General features: G+C 38.5%; 1 protein-coding gene across 4 annotated transcripts in view; it reads left to right on the top strand.

Annotated features, from left to right (window-relative positions):
- The window catches only part of XIAP (X-linked inhibitor of apoptosis), a 52398-nt gene extending 48982 nt beyond the window's left edge, over positions 1 to 3416 (top strand). For all 4 annotated transcript variants that reach the window (XM_010354596.2, XM_030934267.1, XM_030934266.1 and 1 more), the window contains one exon: positions 590 to 3416. In XM_010354596.2, coding sequence (XP_010352898.2) covers positions 590 to 783 — 194 coding nt within the window. In that variant the 3' untranslated portion in view covers positions 784 to 3416. The remainder of the gene's footprint in view (positions 1 to 589) is intronic.
- Positions 3417 to 12615: the final 9199 nt, after the last annotated feature.

The raw sequence follows: 12615 nt of genomic DNA on the forward strand, positions 1-12615 counted from the left end.
TATTGGCATCACCATATCCTTGTCAGCCAAGCTAGCAATCTTGAAATCAACTTTAGTTTCTCTTTCTTCTTCAGCCCTCATATCCAGTCAGTCACCCAGTCCTACTTGTCCCACTTCAGAGGTGTCCCTCAAATCCATCCCTCTATTTCTGGAATTAGTTGTGACCTTTCTGTATGCTGCTCCTTTTACCTAACCTTGTTTTTCTGCCTGGCAAATTACTGCCCATGCTTAAATGTCACTCCTCCACTTCCCTCCTCCCCCGAACCAGCCACAGCCAACCTGTGGAGCCTTCTCCAACTAGCCTGAGCAGAAGAACTTGTTTTCTTATCTTGTTCCAGAGCACTTTGTACATAACTTTATTAGAGCACTTATCACTTTGTACTTTGTGCTTAACCTCCATGGCCTCATCTTACATCCTCTCCCACTAGCATGTGAGCTATTTAAGAGCAGATGCCATGTGTGAGTCATCCTCATATCTCCTGGCACTTGTTGGGTGCTTGGCACGTAGTAGGGGTTCAATAAATATTTTCAATGAATTTAAACAACTAAGAAAGTCTAAAACTAGCATAATTCTTTTCTCTTTTTGCAGAGATTAGTACTGAAGAGCAGCTAAGGCGCCTGCAAGAGGAGAAGCTTTGCAAAATCTGTATGGATAGAAATATTGCTATTGTTTTTGTTCCTTGTGGACATCTAGTCACTTGTAAACAATGTGCTGAAGCAGTTGACAAGTGTCCCATGTGCTACACAGTCATTACTTTCAAGCAAAAAATTTTTATGTCTTAATCTAACTCTGTAGTAGGCATGTTATGTTCTTCTTATTACCCTGATTGAATGTGTGATGTGAACTGACTTTTAAGTAATCAGGATTGAATTCCATTAGCATGTGCTACCAAGTAGAAAAAAAAAATGTACATGGCAGTGTTTTAGTTGGCAATATAATCTTTGAATTTCTGGGTTTTTCAGGGTATTAGCTGTATTATTTATCCAATTTTTTTTTACTGTTATTTAATTGAAACCCTAGACTAAGAAGCATCATATTATAACTGAACACAATGTGTATTCATCGTATACTGACTTAATTTCTAAGTGTAAGTGAATTAATCATCTGGATTTTTTATTCTTTTCAGATAGGCTTAACAAATGGAGCTTTCTGTATATAAATGTGGAGATTAGAGTTAATCTCCCCAATCACATAATTTGTTTTGTGTGAAAAAGGAATAATTGTTCCATGCTGGTGGAAAGATAGAGATTATTTTTAGAGGTTGGTTGTTGTGTTTTAGGATTCTGTCCATTTTCTTTTAAAATTATAAACACGTACTTGTGCGAATAATTTTTTAAAAGTGATTTGCCATTTTTGAAAGGCTATTTAATGATAGAATACTATCAAGCCAAGATGTACTGACATGGAAAGATGTCAAAGATATATTAAGTGTAAAATGCAAGTGGCAAAACACTATGTATAGTCTGAGCCAATCAAAGTATGTATGTTTCTTATATGTATAGAACAAAAGATTTGGAAAGATATACACCAAACTGTTAAATGTGGTTTATCTTTGGGGGTGGGGGGTTGGGGAAGGGGCCCCAGAGGGGTTTTATAGGGGCCTTTCACTTTCTATTTTTTTCATTTTGTTCTGTTTGAATTTTTTATAAGTATGTATTACTTTTGTAATCAGAATTTTTAGAAAGTATTTTACTGATTTAAAGGCTTAGGCATGTTCAAACGCCTGCAAAAGTACTTATCACTCAGCTTTAGTTTTTCTAATCCAAGAAGGCAGGGCAGTTAACCTTTTTGGTGCCAATGTGAAATGTAAATGGTTTTATGTTTTTCCTGCTTTGTGGATGAAAAATATTTCTGAGTGGTAGGTTTTTGACAGGTAGACCATGTCTTCTTATCTTGTTTCAAAATAAGTATTTCTGATTTTGTAAAATGAAATATAAAATATGTCTCAGATCTTCCAATTAATTAGTAAGGATTCATCCTTAATCCTTGCTAGTTTAAGCCTGCCTAAGTCACTTTACTAAAAGATCTTTGTTAACTCAGTATTTTAAACATCTGTCAGCTTATGTAGGTAAAAGTAGAAGTATGTTTGTACACTGCTTGTAGTTATAGTGACAGCTTTCCATGTTGAGATTCTCATATCATCTTGTATCTTAAAGTTTCATGTGAGTTTTTACCGTTAGGATGATTAAGATGTATATAGGATGAAATGTTAAATCCTCTGCCTACATTTGTGTTCTTGACTAGTAATAGTAGTAGATACTTCTGAATCAGTGTTCTCTCAAGATCCTTAAAACCTCTTGGAAATTATAAAAATATTGGCAAGAAAAGAACAGTTGTTTAAATATTTTTTAAAAAACATTTGAATAAGAATCAATAGGACATAAACTAGAAGTTTAAAAATGCTTCATAGGACATCCAGGGTTTACATTATAAGATTCTCACAACAAACCTATTGTAGAGGTGAGTAAGGCATGTTACTACATAGAGAAAAGTTTGAGAGTAAAACTGTAAAAAATTATATTTTTGTTGTACTTTCTAAGAGAAAGAGTATTGTTATGTTCTCCTAACTTCTGTTGATTACTACTTTAAGTGATATTCATTTAAAACATTGCAAATTTATTTTATTTATTTAATTTTCTTTTTGAGATGGAGTCTTGCTTGTCACCCATGCTGGAGTGCAGTGGCATGATCTCTGCTCACTGCAACCTCCCCCTCCTGGGTTCAAGCGATTCTCCTGCCTCAGCTTCCTGAGTAGCTGGGATTAGAGGCAAATGCCACCATACCCGACTAATTTTTGTATTTTTAGTAGAGACAGGGTTTCACCATGTTGGCCAGGCTGGTCTCAAACTCCTGACCTCAAGAGATCCGCCCGCCTTGCCCTCCCAAAGTGCTGGGATTACAGGCTTGAGCCACCACACCCAGCCAAAGCATTGCAAATTTAAATGAGAGTTTTAAAAATTAAATAATGACTGCCCTGTTCCTGTTTTAGTATGTAAATCCTCAGTTCTTCACCTTTGCACTGTCTGCCACTTAGTCTGGTTATATAGTCATTAACATGAATTTGATCTGTATAGTCTAGACTTTAAGTTTAAATTTAAAGTGTTCTACAAGGGGAGAAAAGTGTTAAAATTTTTAAAATATGTTTTCCAGGACACTTCAGCTCCAAGTCAGGTAGGTAGTTCAGTCTAGTTGTTAGCCAAGGACTCAAGGACTGAATTGTTTTAACATAAGGCCTTTCCTGTTCTGGGAGCCACACTTCATTAAAATTCTTCTTCTAAAGCTTGTATGTTCAGAGTTAAGCAAGACTTTTTTTCTTCCTCTCCATGAGTTGTGAAATTTAATGCACAACGCTGATGTGGCTAACAAGTTTATTTTAAGAATTGTTTAGAAATGCTGTTGCTTCAGGTTCTTAAAATCACTCAGCACTCCAACTTCTAATCAAATTTTTGGAGACTTACCAGCATTTGTCTGTGTTTGAACTATAAAAAGCACTGGATCTTTTCCATCTAATTCTGCAAAAATTGATCATTTGCAAAGTCAAAACTATAGCCGTATCCAAATCTTTTCCCCCTCCCAAGAGTCCTCCATGTCTACATGTAGACATTCCTTTTCTGTATAAAGTTCACTCTAGGATTTCAAGTCACCACTTATTTTACATATTAGTCATGCAAAGATTCAAGTTGTTTTATAATAAGTACTTATCTTTATTTGTAATAATTTAGTCTGTTGATCAAAAGCATTGTCTTAATTTTTGAGAAATGCTTTTAGCATTTACAAGCTAAATTCCAGTTAATTAATTAATGGCTTTATATTGCCTTTCCTGCTACATTTGGTTTTTTCCCCTATCCCTTTGATTATGTAGGGTAGAGTGGGTGTAGTGAGTGTATATAATGTGATTTGGCCCTGTGTATTATAATATTTTGTTATTTTTGTTGTTATGTTATTTACATTTCAGTAGTTGTTTCTTCCGTTTCCATTTTAGTGGATAAAATTTGTATTTTGAACTATGAATGGAGACTACCACCCCAGCATTAGTTTCACATGATATACCCTTTAAACCCGAATCATTGTTTTATTTCCTGATTACGCAGGTGTTGAATGGGGGAAGGGGCTAAGGAGGTGGGAGAAATGGAATAGTATATCGTTGAGATATACTATGGGATGTATATCGTTGCCATTAGAGAAATAAGAAAATGGGAAGCAATATTTGACATAGTTCTTTTTAGACAAATCTACTTGTTAAAAAAAGGGTAGCAGTTTATTCATCTGTGAAAGGAGAATAATACCTATCTTACCAGGTTGCAAGAGCTCAAGGAGACCATGTATGTAAAGTTCCTGCTGTAAATATGAACTCCCATCCTAACACCCTTTTACCTCTCTGTGGGTTTGTCTTGACCTGGAAATTTGGGCTAAAACTTAGAAAAAAATTTGTACATGATAACTCTTTCAGTGATGTTTACTCGTATTTTTTGGTGTTTCTCATAGTTAAGATATAAATCGGCTGGGTGCGGTGGCTCACTCCTGTAATCCCAGCACTTTGGGAGGCCAAGGCGGGCCGATCACCTGAGGTCGGGAGGTTGAGACCAGCCTGACCAACATGGAGAAACCCCGTCTCTACTAAAAATACAGAATGAGCTGGGCGTCGTGGCTCGTGCCCTTAATCCCAACTACTGGGGAGGCTGAGGCAGGAGAATCGCTTGAACCCAGGAGACGGAGGTTGTGGTGAGCCAAGATGGCGCCATTGCACTCCAGCCTGGGCAACAAGAGCGAATCTCCATCTCAAAAAAAAAAAAGATATAAATCACAATAAATAAATAGGTCAATACAAATGTTAGCCAGGCGTGGTGGCACATGCCTATAGTCTCAGCTCCTCTGGAGGCAGAGGCAGGAGAATCACTTGAGCCCATGAGTTTGAGGCAGGAGTGAGCTATGATTGTGCCACTGTACTCCAGTCTAGGTGACAGAGTGAGACCGCATCTCTAAATAAATAGATCAAACCCCTAAAAATATTTAAATTCTTCCTAAAAAATTGAAAAGATTATTCTTCTCAAATTTACTTGAACTTTCTAAGAGAAACAATTGGCTTTTTCCCACTTTAATAATCATTTTCAGTTTGACTCATACAGTTAACACAATGTGAATTTCTTCCTCAGCCTAACAGATTATAGAATGACAGAGCTGGAAGTGACCTTAGAGAGTACCCAATTCTTCTCTTTCATTTTACAGGTGAGGCAATGGAGGCTCAAAGGCGATGTAATTTTTGCAAAGATTATAGCTAATTAGTAGCAGAGCCCTGACTGGGACATAGTTTGAAGATGAAAAACTTCACCAAGCTACCTTTCTTGAAAGGTCCAAATGTTTATTTTTCAACTATTCTTTCCACTATACCATAACTTTCACTACATATTAAATGACACTTTATAACTAGTATAATAGGACAATCATCAATGCATATATAGCCAGCCCTTCATATCTGCGGATTTTGCATCCATGGACTCAACCAAGGAGGAATTGAAAATACTGAGGGAAAAAATAAATAAATACAAAAATACAAAATAATATAAGGAAAAAGCCAAAATTGTTATACTGTTGCTAAGCAGCAGTATAACAACTATTTACATAGCATTAAGTTTGGTGCAAAAATGCAAAAAAATGCAATTATTTTTAAACCAACCTAATATATTGTATTAGATATTAAAGTCATATAGAGATGACTTAAAGTATATGATGCCAGCCTGGGCAAACGGCAAAACCCTGTCTCTACAAAAAATAAAAAAATTAGCTGGACATGGTGGTGTGTGCCTGTAGTCCCGGCTACTCCAGAGGCTGAGGTGGGAGTCGCTTGAGTCTGGGAGGCAGAGGCTGCATTGAGCTATGATCATGGCACTGCACTCCAGCCTGGGTGACAGTGTGAGATCTTGTCTCAGAATAAAGGATGTGATGAAGATGTGCATACATTATATGCAAATAATTTCTTTTTATTATTTATTTAAACAGTCTCACTTTGTTGCCCAGGGTGGAGTGCAATGGGGCAATCTTGGCTCACCACAACGTCTGCCTCCCAAGCAGCTGCGACTATAGGCGTGCTCCATGGTGCCCAGCTAATTTTTTTTGTATTCTTAGTAGAGACAGGGTTTCACCGTGTTGGCCAGGCTAGTCTTGAACTTCTGACCTCAAGTGATCTGACTCCCAAAGTGCTGGGATTACAGGCATGAGCCCGGCTTTTTTTTTTTTTTTTTTTTTTTTTTTTGGAGACAAGAGTCTCCCTCACCCAGGCTGGAGTGCAGTGGCGCCATCTCGGCTCACTGCAGCCTCCGCCTCCTGGGTTCAAGCAATTCTCAGGCCTCAGCCACCCGAATAGCTGGAATTACAGGCACCCGCCACCACACCCGGCTAATTTTTATATTTTTCAGTAGAGACTGGTTTCGCGGTGTTGGCCAGGCTGGTCTCGAACTCCTGATCTCAGGTGATCTGCCTGCCTCGGCCTCACAAAGTGCTGGGATTACAGGAGTGAACCACTGAGCCCGGCCTTGTGTGATTTTATCTAAGGAACTTAAGCATCCTCAGGTCCTAGGGGATCGTGAAACCAAAACCCCATGGATAGCAAGGGACAATTGTATTTTCAAATTAGACAAATGACGCTGGGCACGGTGGCTCACGCCTGTAATTCCAGCACTTTTGGATGCTGAGGCATGCGGATCACCTGAGGTCAGGAGTTGGAGACCAGCCTGGCCAACATGCTGAAACCCTGTCTACAAAAATACAAAAATAGCTGGTCGTGGTGGCGCATGCCTGTAGTCCCAGCTGCTTGAGCGACTGAGGCAGGAGAATCGCTTGAACTTGGGAGGCGGAGGCTGCAGTGAGCCAAGATGGTGCCGCCGCACTCCAGCCTGGGTGAGTGAGACCTAGTCTTAAAAACAAAACAGAAATTAGACAAATGCTACATTAATGTTTGGGTGATCAGATTCTACCTTGAAGTCTGAAGTTACCAGATATGCCTATAGATTTTTGGAGTTTACCACTTTCTTATTCTGTGTCATTAATAGGATTTTTTTTTGTTTTGCTTTTTGTTTTTTGTCTTTAAGACGGAGTCTTGCTCTGTCGCCCAGGCTGGAGTGCAGTGGCGCAATCTCCGCTCACTGCAAGCTCCGCCTCCCGGGTTCACTCACGCCATTCTCCTGCCTCAGCCTCCGGAGTAGCTGGGACTACAGGCGCCCGCCACCACGCCCGACTAATTTTTTTTGTATTTTTAGTAGAGACGGGGTTTCACCATGTTAGCCAGGATGATCTTGATCTCCTGACCTCGTGATCCGCCATCCTCGGCCTCCCAAAGTGCTGGGATTACAGGCGTGAGCCACTGCGCCCGGCCATCATTAATTTAATATTTTAAATTACTATATATTTTACCATTTTTCTGGATTTAGTAAGAAATTTGCATTTTTGGTTTGATGTAACAAGGGTTTTAATGTAATTTATGTTAAATTTTGCATTTTTTCATTACTGTTATACTTTAACCTGACTGAATGACTGATTTAATTGTATTAGTATTGTGAATAATCATGTGAAATGTTTTGAGACAGAGTACTATATTTGTGAATATAATTTTATGGCTTTTTTCACTTAGAACCTTTCTGTGTGGAAAACTAAGAAAATTGCTTTCTGCTGTATAATCTGGCATTCATTGTAGATTAAAGCTTATTTTTCTGTGAATAAAACTTATTCAATAAAATACTATTCTTTAAAGTTATATCTTACTACCTTGTATTTGTTTCACTTTCTTAGAAAAGATAAAATCACCCTCTTAAAAATACTGCAATGTAACCTCCTAAATATATCTTATGCCATTGTATGTAGGTATAAGGTACACATTAGGTCATGCCATGTTTTTAAAGAAAAGACATCAGTTTTCACATTAATGTATGGAATTCTATAAGTGCATGAAATGTCGATTTTTTAAATGTATAATATATGAACAATAGTAACACCCCTCTCTCCAAAAAGATATGCTTGGTTGTCTTAGGAGATAGTATAGTCACTATAACAAAACTTGAACAGGCAAACAGCAATGAACCTAAAAAACCACTGCCCCTTTGAGGCAGGCAGCAAGGAAGGATACTTGTGAGTTTGTAGAAGCAACTGACAGTGAGTTTTAGAAGCTGCGAGCAATCTGGTGGGATAAAGAATGAGGGAATAAAGAATCCTTTGGCAAAAAGATTTTTTTTTTTTTTTTTTTGAGATGGAGTCTCACTCTGTTTCGCAGGCTGGAGTGCAGTGGCGCTATCTCTGCTCACTGCAACCTCCACCTCCAGGCTCAAGCAATTCTGCCTCAGCCTCTCGAGTAGCTGGGATTACAGGCACCCACCACCATGCCAGCTAATTTTTATTTTATTTATTTATTTATTTATTTATTTATTTATTTTTTTTTTTTGAGGCGGAGTCTCGCTCTGTCGCCCGGACTGGAGTGCAGTGGCCAGATCTCAGCTCACTGCAAGCTCCGCCTCCCGGGTTTACGCCATTCTCCTGCCTCAGCCTCCCAAGTAGCTGAGATTACAAGCGCCTGCCACCACACCTGGCTAATTTTTGTATTTTTAGTAGAGATGGGGTTTCTCCATATTGGTCAGGCTGGTCTCGAACTCCTGACCTCAGGTGATCCGCCCACCTCAGCCTCCCAAAATGCTGGGATTAAAGGCTTGAGCCACCGCGCCCAGCCGCCTTGTTATGTATTTCTAATGGATAAGAAAAACTTTGCATAAATGTGTGAATTTTTAACTCACCACTATTATTGCTGAATTTTAATATACATTTAAACAATAATTAAAATCAACTTTATGTCCCATTTTTCCTTATTTGAAAATTAAGGGAAATAAAACTCCCGTAACTGATATTATCATTTCAAAAATACTTTTAAACCATGTTTTCACTATTTCATGTGGTAGTTTGCTTATACATTGTAGAACAAATATGGTACTTATTAAAAGTTAGTAGACTAACTGCATGGTATATGGATACCTAGTGGTTCTCAAAAGTACATCACCTGGGAATTTGTTAGAAATTCAAATTCCTGGACCCCAACTCAAACCTAGAATCAGAAACTGAGGGTGCAACCCAGCAATCTTTTAATAAGCCCTCTAGGTGGTACAGATGCCAGCTAAAGTTTGAAAAACACTGGAATATCATATGGGGTCTGAAACCTATAAATCAAATTGATGTAGATCTCTGCATATGATTATCATCCTCACCTTTCTTACTTTTCCCTATAACTAACTCATTGCTGGCCCAGTATTGTATTTTCTCATGTTACAAAATATAAAGGCATAAAATACAACATCTTGTGAGTGCCTTCTCATTCTACTTTTCCAAAAAAAAACTCTTGCATACACTTTGAACTTTGTAATGGGAATTTTTCTGCAACCCTTTCCCTGCTGAGTTCAACATAGCCCCACATTGCTCATTGCCATTACACTATCCTCCACTTAAGTATTTGAAGGCTCACTCATTAGTGCTAGTCCAACAGCAACAAGTTGAGATTGTACAGAACAGACCTGCATTTCTACAGAGAGCCAAAGCTTCAGTGCAACGTGAGCCTTGAATTTGGAATGCTAGAATTTCAGAGTTGGAAGGAGTCAGCCTCTCTAATTCATAATAATTAGTAGTTCTGAATTCTTTTTTAGTTTTAAAATTTTAAAAATAATTGTGCCACAAAAGAACCAAAGAAAACTGGCCAGACATGGTGGCTCATGCCCTCCTCGGCCTCCCAAAGTGCTGGGATTACAGGCGTGAGCCACCACACCTGGCCTGGGCCTATACTTGTTAATTGTAGGCTTACGACTAAATATTGGAAGAATACTGGGTAAAAGTAAATAAGGGTCCCTGGAGTGTTGGTGCACCTGTATTCCCAGCTACTCAGAAAGCTGAAGCAGGAAGATTGCTTGAGCCTGGGAGGTCGAGGCTACAGTACACTATTACTGGCCCTATGAATAGTCAGTGTACTCCAGCCTGGGCAACGTACTAAGACCGCATCTCTAAAAAAGAAAACAGAAATAAAGAATAAGAACCCAAGAGAAATCAAAATTGTTATTTTCTTCTTGTAATTTCCCAGAATTTAAATTTGCAAAGAAAGACTAGGATATAATAAATTGAGATATTTAAACAGTGATCTTGCTTCAAAATTTAATTTTTCTTACCATAGACCTTACTGTTCCAAAAACATATTTTACATACAAAATTATTAATGTCTATTTGTTATGTGAACTTTTTTTTTTTTTTTTTGAGGCTGAGTCTTGCTCTGTCGCCCAGGCTGGAGTGCAGTGGCGCGATCTCCGCTCACTGCAAGCTCCGCCTCCTGGGTTCACGCCATTCTCCTACCTCAGCCTCCCAAGTAGCTGGGACTACAGGTGCCCGCCACCTCGCCCGGCTAGTTTTTTGTATTTTTAGTAGAGACGGTGTTTCACTGTGTTCGCCAGGATGGTCTCGATCTCCTGACCTTGTGATCCGCCCGTCTCGGCCTCCCAAAGTGCTGGGATTACAGGCTTGAGCCACCGCGCCCGGCCTATGCGAACTTTTAAGAGTCAGTTTTCTTTGTGTGCGTGTTGTTTATTTTTAATTTTTTCAGATAAGTGACTTGGAAATGTTTCTTTAGCTTTTTCCCGTTACTAGGTACTGAGGATTTCTTTTTTAATTCCATTAGCTTATATAAGGGGCTTTGCATTTTTGGCTAAGGCAGAAAAAATGTATTTTCTTGTTAAATACTGGAATTTTGTTTGGCAGAGATTAGGCTCTGCTTCTGCCAGATTACTGACAATTATGTTGAGGAAGAAAGGCGAACACGTGAGTATGTTCATGAACACCTAACTAGTGTTTCAGGGAAACTAGGATTAAAAACAAAAGACTCCAGATCTCCTCCCATAAAATTAATCTTCTGAAGTTAAGAAAAACTTGCTAAAAATCATTTTATTTTTCATTAAACAAACATTATACATGGATTTCTTAGTAGAAATTTAACAAAGGTCTGTGTTAATCATTAAGTAAAGAGAATGATCTAATAAATCTGGAAAAACCTGTTTTTCTTTCAACTAGCTTTTTTTGTTGTTATTTGATTACTAAAAAGAATGTACTCTGTGCTGTACCATTCTTGGTTTTCTGTTATAAATTTTTAGATACATTATATTTTTATGTGATCCATAGTAACTAAGTGAAAAAGACCAGACAGGGTGGCGCACGCCTGTAATCCCAGCACTTTGGGAGGCTAAAGTGGGTGGATCGCTTTATTCCAGGAGTTCGAGACCAGTCTGAGCAACATGGCAAAACCCTGTCTCTACAAAAAATAGAAAACTTAGCCAGGAGTGGTTGCATGTGCCTGTGGTCCCAGCTACTCAGGAGGCTGAGCTGGGAGGATCACTTGAGCCCGAGATGTCGAGGCTGCAGTGAGCCGTGATTGTGCCACTGCACTCCAGCTTGAGTGACAGAGCAAGAGCCTGTCTCAAAAAAAAAAAAAAGAAAAAAAAGAAAGAAAGAAAGAAAGAAAAGAAAAAAATTAAGTGAAGATACCTACATTAAGTGTAAATTGTAAGTCAATATTTGACTAGTTATATGAAGTGAAACATAAAAATATCAATACATGAGGGTAATAATTTCTGTTCACCTACCTCAGAGGATTGTCATAAGGATCATATGAGAAAATGTACATGAAAGAGACTCAAAAATTACAAACCCTCTATATAAGCCTGAGGAATCATTCCTCTAATTAGAGTTTATTGGACTAATTATGTGTTAGTTTCACACGAAATGAAACAGTCGTGAAACAGTATGATTAATCAGGGATGTAGCATGATGAAATTCATTTATACAGCTTCTTAGCCTTTCCATGACTTTCAAAACCCCTTATATACATTATCTCTTTGCCTTCTACTCTCTATATGGTTACTCCTTATGTTTAAATCAATATATGGGTAATGGCACTGAGATAATTGGAGAAATCATTGTTGTGTACCATTGTGGAAAGTGTGTTTTTAAGTCCTGCCATTCAAGGGGCCCTCAGATTTACTTGGACAGTCAAGTCAGTTCTGTTTTCTAACATGAAAATAAGAATACATGAAACGGATAAATTTAGGGATGTTAATTTGTATTCTCAAAAGATCTCTTGATACATAGTAGTGATGTCAATTTACATAAATCATTTTCTTTTTCTTTTTTTTTTTTTTTTTTTGAGACAAAGTCTTACTCTGTCACCCAGGCTGGAGTGCAGTAGCACTATCTCGTCTCACTGCAAGCTCCGCCTCCCGGGTTCATGCCATTCTTCTGCCTCAGCCTCCCCAAGTAGCTGGGTCTACAGGCGCCTGCCACCACTCCCAGCTAATTTTTTGTACTTTTTAGGTAGAGATGGGGTTTCACCGTGTTAGCCAGGATGGTCTCGATCTCCTGACCTCTGGATCTGCCCGCCTCGGCCTCCCAAAGTACTGGGATTACAGGCGTAAGCCACCGCACCCAGTCTGAAACTATAATTTTCAAAGCACTTTACCTGCTTTGTTTTGTAACATCTCTCTAAAGTGGGCAGTTTATTATAATTCTGCAGTTAATGAAATGGCCACTGAAAGGTTAGGTGACTTGCCCAGGGT

This window comes from Rhinopithecus roxellana, chromosome 7 (assembly GCF_007565055.1).
Source record: "Rhinopithecus roxellana isolate Shanxi Qingling chromosome 7, ASM756505v1, whole genome shotgun sequence".
NCBI lineage: Eukaryota > Metazoa > Chordata > Mammalia > Primates > Cercopithecidae > Rhinopithecus > Rhinopithecus roxellana.